This window comes from Micromesistius poutassou (assembly GCF_964030765.1).
Source record: "Micromesistius poutassou genome assembly, chromosome: 11".
NCBI lineage: Eukaryota > Metazoa > Chordata > Actinopteri > Gadiformes > Gadidae > Micromesistius > Micromesistius poutassou.
This window is the reverse complement of record NC_140281.1, coordinates 18,989,290-18,999,861: the sequence shown is the minus strand read 5'-3', so window position 1 is coordinate 18,999,861 and position 10,572 is coordinate 18,989,290. Positions and strand designations below refer to the sequence as shown.

Below are 10,572 nucleotides of genomic sequence, written 5' to 3'. Positions count from 1 at the left end.
GTGGGTAGCAGTCGCCTGGTGTCTGTTTTTCTACCAGACGAACTTCACTCTTTGGGGAGAGAGACCCACAGTGACGTCACAGCTCTCGGTTTAATTGAAACCACATTGAGAGAGAGAGAGAGAGAGAGAGAGAGAGAGAGAGAGAGAGAGAGAGAGAGAGAGAGAGAGAGAGAGAGAGAGAGAGAGAACGAACATCCATCCCCTTTTACTCCGGGCTGCCATTCCTCTTAACTCCGATTACACACACACACACACACACACACACACACACACACACACACACACACACACACAGACCCAGAGACACACACACAGACCCAGAGAGACACACACAAACACAGACAGACACACACACGGTGCAGCTGGTCACCACTGTTCCTATACCAGGGATAAGTTATACTTTAACCAAGTAGGGCTGTACCAGACACTGATCTAACCTGAAGTTGGAGTCAGTCGAGGCTATCCAACTCCACAATGGCTGGTTTAAAGGTAAGGGATGTTTCTTTTAAACTCAACACTGTGAATAGGCCTATATATATATATGCGTGCCAGCCTTACATAAGATTATGCTGTAAAAAAACAACTGTTAGATGGTTTGCATTTTTTTTACCTTGAACATTTTAGGCTAAATATGACCCTGGAATTTGCACGTTCGAGCGCTCTATCTTTTAAAGGGGCGTTCATTTCGGACCAATCAGAGAGCTGTATTTAGCAGCTGCCCAGATGTTTTCTGCCCGTGTTCTCTATCTGCTAGATTGCATCAAATCGCATTTTGTCACAAGTTACAACCTACAAAGCGTGGTCAACTGCAGGCACAGTACAGCAAACCGAGGACTTAATATCAATACAAATTGTCCTTGGTGTAACTTGCTGTAACGTTTCATTCGCACCCCTGTGGTCGCATTTGAATAAAAATAAACATCAAACCGTGAAGGGACATTTTTTAAAACAATGATAACTTGGAAAGACGATTTGAACACAGCGTCATGTTCATTTAAGAGAACTGTCTCGTGCACGCGCGCATATGGAAATCATGCCCGCGCGCTTCAACAGCAGCAACAATGACTCAGCGACTTCCCGTAGCGTCTGCAGCCGACTTCACAGTACATTGTCCTTAGACAAAAGACATGTATAACCCAGTAGGCTTCAGCTATACTGCCCTAACAGGCAAACCGCCATTGATGTAAAATTGAGACATGAATCAAAATGAACTGGTGTATAGGCCTGCATGTTTTATGTTGTATAAAAATATCTTGGTTCAATCTGGCTCTGTTTTTTTATATATATATATTTTTTTAAAGAATTGCAGTAGGCTCATGTACATGTTGTCTTGATGCTTCCTCAGTACCTGAGTGGTTTTGGGAACGAATTCTCCTCTGAAGACCCCCGGTGTCCAGGAGCCTTACCTGAAGGCCAGGTGAAACACACACACACACACACACACACACACACACACACACACACACACACACACACACACACACACACACACACACACACACACACACCCCCCCCCCCCCCCCCCCCCCAGATGATTGACACATGGTTCTGTCCCGCAGAACAATCCTCAGGTCTGCCCGTACGGACTCTACGCCGAGCAGCTCTCCGGCTCCGCCTTCACCTGCCCACGACCGGCCAATAAGAGGAGGTATAGCTGTCCGTTCCCTGCCGGTCGGTGACCAGTCACACTGGTCAAACGACGACACATTGAGATCAAATTGAATGATGCGGGCAAATTCTTGGGGCAAGTTTGAGATCCCTCGTTGCTGTGCGCCTGGAGCCTCATTATGTCAGCGTGGAGGTACAATGGAGTCTCCACATTAGTCCTTCTGTCACGTCAGTCGCACATAGCCTCAGCTAGCTTGCCGTCCTCGGCTGGTGAAGTCAGCTTCCAGACGCGGAGTTAGGGAGAACATTCTAGGCGTCTCCTCTAACGGTGGAGCGGATGTGACCTGGAGAGCACACCGTGACACTCCTGGTGCATTTGTGTGAAGCACAAGTGTTAGTGTTTCTGGTAATATGTGCAAATCGTCGGAGCGTAGTCGCTGTAAGACGCATTCAGACGGATGAGTGTAATTTGATCATGTGCTCTGTTTTCATTCCAACAAAGTACTGGATTCAGGGGGGGGGGGGGGGGGGAGGGGGGAACCACAGGGGACCTGTAGCTTTTTAAAATGTAACATTTAAAAAACAAACTGTGGCAGCTCACGCTTTCATCTCATCTGCTAAACGACATGTTGGCTCCTTGCTTCAGCTGGCTGTACCGCATCCTCCCGTCCGTCAAACACAAGCCCTTCAGCCCCGCGCCGCGCGGGGACCTGACCGAGGGCTGGGACCTGGTGGAGCCCGACCCCAACCAGGTACACACACACACACACACACAGGGAGGCAGACAGACAGACAGAAAGACATATAAAGACAGACCGTCAGACTTATAAGCAGACAGACAGACAGACAGACAGACAGACAGACAGACAGACAGACAGACAGACAGACAGACAAAGACAGACAGACAGACAAAGACAGACAGTCAGACTTATAAGTATAAAGACAAGACAAGTCAAGTCAAGTCAAGTCACTTTTATTTATATAGCACATTTAAATACAACAGGAGTTGACCCAAAGCGCTTTACATTGACAGAAGTCAGGGTTTGGGCAGGGCAGTTGATAAAAGGGGCCCGGACCGGCAGGTAGATATGCAGACACACTTTCAGATAGATAGACAGACAATGATTGATAGAGCGATAGAGAAACAGGCAGGCAGGCAGGCAGACAGACAGTAAGGCAGACTTTTGGACAGACAGACAGATAGGCAGGCAGATAGACAGGCTTGCAGGTAGACATGCAGAAAGATGGACAGAGTGACAGAGAGACAGACAAGCAGTCAGACAAGCAGACAGGCAGACGGATATGCCAATATACAGACATGCAGACAGAGAGGCAAGTTGAGATATGCACACAGACATACGTAAAGACAAAAATAAAACATGTGTCCACAGAAGCATTACAGAAACAACCTCTCTGCTCGCTGTATTTCTCTAACAGATGCGATGGCTGCCATTCACCATCCCCACTTCCTCTGAGACCCAGGTGGACTTTGTGGCGGTAAGTGAAGCCTAAAGGGCTCTTTATGGTTCCACCTTGACGCGACACAAGGGGGTCACGGCCCCCTTACGTCCTTGTGGACCCTCCTTGCGTCCACCGCGAGGGCCTGACTAGCGCCTCCAAAAAAATCGGAACCCTGCGTCGAGGCGACGCAGCCGCAAGGGCTGTGATTGGTCCGCCGACTACATCATTTGCGGCAATCCGCTTTGTGTGTAAAAAATAAAAGGCAAAACATGTAACTTTTGCCTTCATAGCCGTAACCTTTTTCATTACTCGTTAGTAATCGGTAAAAAAGTGGAGACGTTTTGTATTCGGTCAGCACAGGCTTCGAATGTAATGACCAGAATGGACAATGACGACCAACTATCAGCCTTATCTTCTGTTTTTGCTGCACATTGTTTGAGTCGTATTCAGCTTTCAAGTTGCTAGAATCCATACCATACCATAATCAAAACGTCTAGTGGTAGACCAATTGTAAAGTAAAAGCACACACAGACAAAGACCAACTCTTTGTTCTCTCTTTACCACGGCCATGCATAGCGACACGTCAACCCGATGCAGAACCATAAAGGTTCACGACTACGTCGAAGCGACTGCGTGGTAATTGCGTTGCGTCAACGTGGAACCATCATCAGCCCTTAACAGTTGACTGTGTTTCAGAAGGCTGTGTGTGTTTGTGTGTGTGGTTCTCCTGCTGACCGGGGCTGGACTGTGTGTTACAGGGACTGCACACCCTGTGTGGTGCCGGAGACACCAAAACCCGGAACGGGATCGCCATCCACGTGTACACATGCAACACCTCAATGGTGGACAGGTAGGTGTGTGTGTGTGTGTGTGTGTGTGTGTGTGTGTGTGTGTGTGTCTCTTTTTGGACAGAATATAAGCTATTATATTTATTTTATATATTATACTTTTTTCAGGTGTTTCAACAATTCTGATGGAGACTTTCTTATCGGTGAGTCTTGGGCCATTGAATAATAAGAAATATTTCAAGCCAATAATATTTCACTAAAAGCATTCTCTCTATTTCAACTTCTCTCTACGCGCTCTCTCGCTCTCTATCTCTTTCAACTCCTCTCTATGCTCTCTCTCTCTCTCTCTCCCCCTCCCTCCTTCTCTCCAGTACCCCAGCAGGGCGAGCTCCTGATTACAACAGAGTTTGGGAAGATGTTGGTGGAGCCCAATGAGATCTGTGTCATCCAGGTATAGATCATGACTCCCCCCCCCCCCCCTCCCCCCCCCCCCCACACACACACACACACATTTCTTTCACGTTTACTTGAACCTTGTCCATCCTTAGTTAAGGTCCCATGACATGCCACCAGGTGTGAGTGTGATTAGCCGTTTCAAGCCGTTTTGAAAATCTGCCTCTTCTGACATCACAGGTGGGCGTGTCCACCTAGATGTGTGACGGATAGATGAGCAGCGTTTGCTTCAGTCCACTGGGTAGGCTGGTAGACTGATCTATCCAGCACACATCTAGGTGGACACGGCCACCTGTGATGTCAGAAGAGGCCGATGTTCAAAACGGCTTGAAACGGCTAATCACACTCACACCTGGTGGCATGTCATGGGACCTTTAATAATAATAATAATACATTTTAAGTCACCCAAGGTCACCTTACATAGAGTAAAAAGCATAAAATAACAACAATAAAAGCATAAAAGAAAACAGCATCAAACATTATTAAAACCAAACATTGACCTAAAAAAGGTCAAGAAAAATACAAAGTGTAGTCGTGCACAGTGATCAGTCAGAGTGAGTATGCCAGTTTGAACAGGTGGGTTTTGAGTTTGGATTTGGTTACTCATTGATAAGAAAAACTAGGGTTCAATCCGAGTGTTTAGTGTTAAGTGCACCTTACATTTCAGTTAAATCAATTCAGTTCCTCGATTCATAAAAATGAAACCCTTTAAGAAAAATGCAAAGATACTTTCTCTTGAGTTTGAAAAGTAGTGAGAATAATTTGACAGTAAAAAGTCCCCATGTTCATTAGAGCAGAGATGACATAAACCATCCGTTGTGGTTGGGAAAAGAAGAACATCAACATTAAAATATGAATTAATAAATTCAAACACATATTCAGATGAACCGGAACAAAAAACCTGGAGATGAATAAATAACGGCTAAAACGGCTTCAAAACGGCTTGAAACGGCTAATCACACTCACACCTGGTGGCACGTCATGGGACCGTTAACACATGAACACGCCTGCAGGTTGGTGTCGTCTGATGGATCAGCTAACGGCTGTCTGGCCGTCACTGTACCTTCTGTCTTCCAGGCGGGGATGCGCTTCAGCGTGGACGTGTCCGGGCCCACCAGAGGCTACATACTGGAGGTCTACGGGGCCCATTTTGAACTTCCTGACCTGGGGCCCATAGGTGAGTGTGTGCTTCTTGTATGCATTCATGTCCCCCCCCCCCCCCCCCCCCCCCCCACCGTTCTAGATCACACCTTGCAAATGAAACCTGGCAGATCGGATTATTGTTGTGTACTATGGATCACGTTCATTTGCAATTTGATAAGTAGTGATTTAGGACGGCGTGTATAACATCACATCAATGCTATTTATATATATCTAATGCAGTCCGTACGCTCAATCTACCACGTTCAATCACAACATTTCATGCCCCATTCAATAAAGTCCCAGCCTCCCAAAGTCCCACAAGATATTAAACGTCAGTGTGTGTGTGTGTGTGTGACCACCAGGAGCCAATGGGCTGGCCAACCCCAGGGACTTCCTGTGTCCGGCGGCGTGGTATGAGGACAGGGAGGTGTCCACCGGCTACACCGTCATCAACAAGTACCAGGGGGCGCTGTTCACCAGCCAGCAGGTGGCCCTCTCAGTGTGTGTGTGTGTGTGTGTGTGTGTGTGTGTGTGTGTGTGTGTGTGTGTGTGTGTGTGTGTGTGTGTGTGTGTGTGTGTGTGTGTGTGTGTGTGTGTGTGTGTGTGTGTGTGTGTGTGTGTGCGGTTATACCTGTATGTGTAGGCCCCCGTTAGTGTGTAACGGCCAACAGGTGGCTCTCTCATTGTCTGTCTGTCTGTCTGTCTGTCTGTCTGTGTGTGTGTGTGTGTGTGTGTGTGTGTGTGTGTGTGTGTGTGTGTGTGTGTGTGTGTGTGTGTGTGTGTGTGTGTGTGTGTGTGTGTGTGTGTGTGTGTGTGTGTGTGTTGTTAAAGTCAGGGGGTAGGATATGTAAGTTCAGGTCTGTGGTCAAATTGTCAAAAAATGATGACCTATGTCCTTCCTCACTTCCTTGACCTCGATGGAATATGCATGTGTTCCTGAGAGGTGTGTGTGTGGGGGGGGGGGGATAACTTCCTATTTCATCCTGTCCTTTTCTGGTACAAAGTATTGGGCAAACGCAAAGGATCCATGGCCTTCCCTTAACTTCCTTTAAGGACACATTTGCCCTCGACTCAATGTCATCCTGTGTAACCAATGTTGTTCGCTCATGTGTGTGTGTGTGTGTGTGTGTGTGTGTGTGTGTGTGTGTGTGTGTGTGTGTGTGTGTGTGTGTGTGTGTGTGTGTGTGTGTGTGTGTGTGTGTGTGTGTGTGTGTGTGTGTGTGTGTGTGCATGCGTGTGCCCCCCTACAGGGCAGCAGGTACGACGGGGGCCGCGGGCGTATAGCATACTTAGCATCGAGGTCCGCGCGCCTCGTTAGCTATTAGCCGCTCCCGCTGGCTCCGCCCTCCCGATGATTTAATGTGGAATCATCCGCCGCTGTTCCCTGTTCAGCAGGCTTACGCCTCGACTCCCTTTAGCGAATCTTAATCACTTGTAATTAGTTAACGCATTCTAGAGCTAGAGACAGGGCGCCTCGCTTTGTGTAGTGAGGGCGGGGGGCGGGGGGGGGGGGCAAAACGCTTTCTCCAGTTAAGCATTAATTTCAGCATATTCCACTTACCGAATGATTTTTTTCCCTGTGAAATGTCCTGTCGGGCGCGTAATTGGGCACAACTCACAAGTAATGTATGACGGCAGTTTTGTTTTGGTATTTTGCTTAGAAAATGGGGGAGGTGTGTGTGTGTATGCGTGTGCGTGCGCGCGTGCGTACGTGCATGCGTGTGTGTTCAGGGGGAGGTCGTTAAATGGCGGAATGTGGAGCGATGCCGGGCCAATGGGTCAGAATGCTTAGACCACACGCATTAGGAGAGCGTGGTTTGTAGTAGACTGTAGACTTGTTGTTTGGAAGTCCCCAGCAAACCCGCTCCTCTACCGTCCTCCATCATCCCATCTCTCTCTCCATCGGTTTCTCCTCCTTTATGTCGGGCAGGGTGGGGGTTGGAGGTGTACGTTGGATGCTTTGGAGGGCTGGTAGTGGGTGAAGTAGCCCCCCCCCCCCCCCCCCCCCCCCAGGAAGATGCTGCTGCAGGCATCTCGTCCTGCTGGTTGGTCTCCCCCTGCAGTGTCTCGAAGATTGCCTCAAATTAACTTATTATTTGCTTGGCTGGGCCTGTGTGTGTGTGTGTGTGTGTGTGTGTGTGTGTGTGTGTGTGTGTGTGTGTGTGTGTGTGTGTGTGTGTGTGTGTGTGTGTGTGTGTGTGTGTGTGTGTGTGTGTGTGTGTGTGTGTGTGTGTGTGTGTGAGAGAGAGCTTCGTTCCCCCGCCCTCCCCTTTTTAATCAAGTCTGGTGAAGTTATCATGACTATAATGCCCCAAATACTCATTGTGTAGTGGTCCCTCAGAATATACGAAGTAAAACCGTGTGTGTGTGTTTTCGTGGGTTCCATATTGGTTGAATAGTGTGTGTGAGTGTGTGTGTTGTGGGTTCCATATTGGTTGAATAGTGTGTGTGTGTGTGTTGTGGATTCTATATTGGTTGAATAGTACAAAGTGTGTAGAGTGAATTTTCCTGTTTTTGTTGCAAGCCGTGTGTGTGTCTCTCTCTGTCGTGTGTGTGTGTGTGCACAGGGGTCACGGCGAAGTCAGCTTGAGTCGTAATGAACTATATTGATTTTAGAGCTGCCATTGAACGACTCTTTCTCTGTGACATTATCAGAACAGAGAAACTATATAAAATTGCTGTGTTTTTTTAACAATCAAGATAGAAAGATAAAAAAAATCTACTACACACTGTAACTGCTGCCGCCTTGGCGGTTACGTTCGGCGCAAAATGCTCAAAGTTTGGGAAAGTTTGATTGTGGGGCCAATTACAACATAATATCTGCAAGCCTTGTCACACAAAAGGAGCAACGGGAATGAAAGAGGAGGGAGAATAAAAGAAAACGTAGCCTCGTTTCAAATCATTACCACCCCACATTTTTTTTTTATGTCATGAAGCACTCTGTTTGAAAATGTAAGTTAACAAAGACATTATTCAATGTTCCTTTATTCCCGTGGAGACCGAAGAAAAAACGAAATCCCCAGGTCCTATTGTGTGTTGCTTAGACGCCTGCGCCTGTGTTCTTTCTCTGGTTCCCCAAGGACTTTTCTCCCTTCAACGTGGTCGGCTGGCACGGCAACTACACGCCATACAAGTACCACCTGGAGAACTTCATGGTCGTCAACAGTGTGGCCTTCGACCATGCCGTGAGTTGTCTTCTTATCTTTGACTTTTTTTTTTGCTACTACACTCCAAAGTGTCCTGCAGGTAATTCTGACTGTGTGGTATTACAGAGCAGGCAGAAAGTGGATAGGATTGGGGTTCGAACACACAACCTTTCAGTCAATCATTCTAACTTTTTGTCGAGACTTTGTGCAAACACAGACACGCACACACACAGACACGCACACATCCATTCATTTAAGCGATCATCTCTGAGGTTAAAATAGCCTGATGAGAAAGCCTTTGTGAAATATCTTAAATCAGGCAGAAATTACACCGGCAGTTTGACCTCTCGCTATTTTCCATTGACCTGGAAATAAATGGATGAGATGATGATGTCTGGTATCTCCATCAGCATATGTGTCCTCTCCATCTCACCCCCCAGGATCCCTCCATCTTCACCGTGCTGACCGCCAAATCTGTGCGGCCGGGCGTCGCCATTGCAGACTTTGTTATCTTCCCGCCACGCTGGGGTGTGGCCGACCGGACCTTCCGCCCGCCATACTACCACCGTAGGTTAATTCATCGACCTTTAACCTCCATGTTCACCTTCTGCCCGCCATACTTCCACCGTGGGTTTATTCATCAACCTTTTAACCTCGATGTTCAATGACACGTTTAGGATGTTGCAAATATATTTATATGAATAAGTTAATTTGTTGACATGAAAGGATTTAAGGAGTTTTCCACTGATTAGGTTGGGATAAATATTTGCATGACACCCCTGTGCCTTTTCGGAGAAACAACAATTACATCCCTGCTAATGAGGGCAGTTTTGTTGTAACCCTGAAAACACCCTGTATAAGTATTAACACGACAAAGCCACCGTCACAGGATTTTACCATAGAACTTCATGGCCATCTAGTGGAGTAACAAAGCCAAAGCCTTGCTGGCGTTCGACGGTTTGTATCGCGCGGTTACAGCTCCCCCTGTCTGCAACTCTAGGGAACTGCATGAGTGAATTCATGGGGCTAATCAAAGGCCACTACGAGGCTAAAGCGGAGGGTTTCCAACCGGGAGGAGGCAGTCTGCACAGCATTATGACCCCGCACGGCCCCGACACAGACTGCTTCGAGAAGAACACCACCTCCACTCTGGAACCAGAGAGGGTGGCTGAGGGAACCATGGTAAGAAAGATAATCGTTTATCGAAACAGACGTTGCCGTTTAGGTGTGCTTGTAGGAGTAAATGGTTGTTCGATATCTCCTCTCTCGTACCCCTTCTAGGCCTTCATGTTTGAGTCGTCCTTCAGCATGGCTGTGACCAAATGGGGCCTGGAAACCTGCCAGAAATTGGACAAGAGCTACAACCAATGCTGGGAGAACCTTCGCAGCCACTTCAACCCCAACTGGAGACCCAGCAAGCAGTAGAGAGGCCATGGATGAATATACAGACCCCGTCTATAAAGAAAAGCGCCACACTTTGCCTATTAGGTAAGGCGACTTACATGAGTGACAATTAGATACATTAAGTTTATGGAGAAGTTATACTATACAATCCTTTGTACTTTAATTTGACCCAGCATCATAATGTGCAAAATGTTACAATTAATGTTTGATAATTAATGTAACCTTAACCCTTAATTATGTGTAGGAAAGGCAAAAAATATTTTAGAGCTTGAGTGGATGTTTTTTTTTTTTTTATAATTGTAAAATCTGCTTCAGACATTTTATCCACAACAAATTAATTAATGAACCTGCTCTTCAGTACAATTTCTGTGTTAATGTTAATGTCTATCAATTAGGAATTTGCTTCACTAAAATTAAAATATCGTCCCCAAGTGTTTTTCTCTTCCATTTCCTTCCACCAAACAAACTATACCACAAACAATGTCATCAAATACATTACATGTATAATATTTTCGCCAACAGACTAAATGAGTTTACAAAGCCCAATTCAAAATTCACATTTCTTAATA

General features: G+C 46.7%; 1 protein-coding gene across 1 annotated transcript; it reads left to right on the top strand.

Moving 5' to 3' along the window:
* The first annotated feature begins 237 nt into the window (after positions 1-237).
* hgd (homogentisate 1,2-dioxygenase) lies at positions 238-10,434 on the top strand. Its single transcript, XM_084475437.1, has 14 exons — positions 238-489; positions 1,346-1,417; positions 1,560-1,648; positions 2,255-2,360; positions 3,046-3,105; positions 3,828-3,919; positions 4,026-4,060; positions 4,229-4,308; positions 5,388-5,487; positions 5,816-5,940; positions 8,534-8,638; positions 9,040-9,166; positions 9,600-9,781; positions 9,881-10,434. The coding sequence occupies exons 1-14, from the start codon at positions 475-477 to the stop codon at positions 10,022-10,024; spliced, it is 1,332 nt and encodes a 443-aa protein (XP_084331563.1). The 5' UTR covers positions 238-474; the 3' UTR covers positions 10,025-10,434.
* Positions 10,435-10,572: the final 138 nt, after the last annotated feature.

Coding starts and splice junctions, on each gene's coding strand:
- hgd (XM_084475437.1), top strand. Junction 3,920..4,025: donor AACACCTCAATGGTGGACAG/GTAGGTGTGTGT, acceptor TACTTTTTTCAG/GTGTTTCAACAATTCTGATG. Junction 9,782..9,880: donor GGGTGGCTGAGGGAACCATG/GTAAGAAAGATA, acceptor TACCCCTTCTAG/GCCTTCATGTTTGAGTCGTC.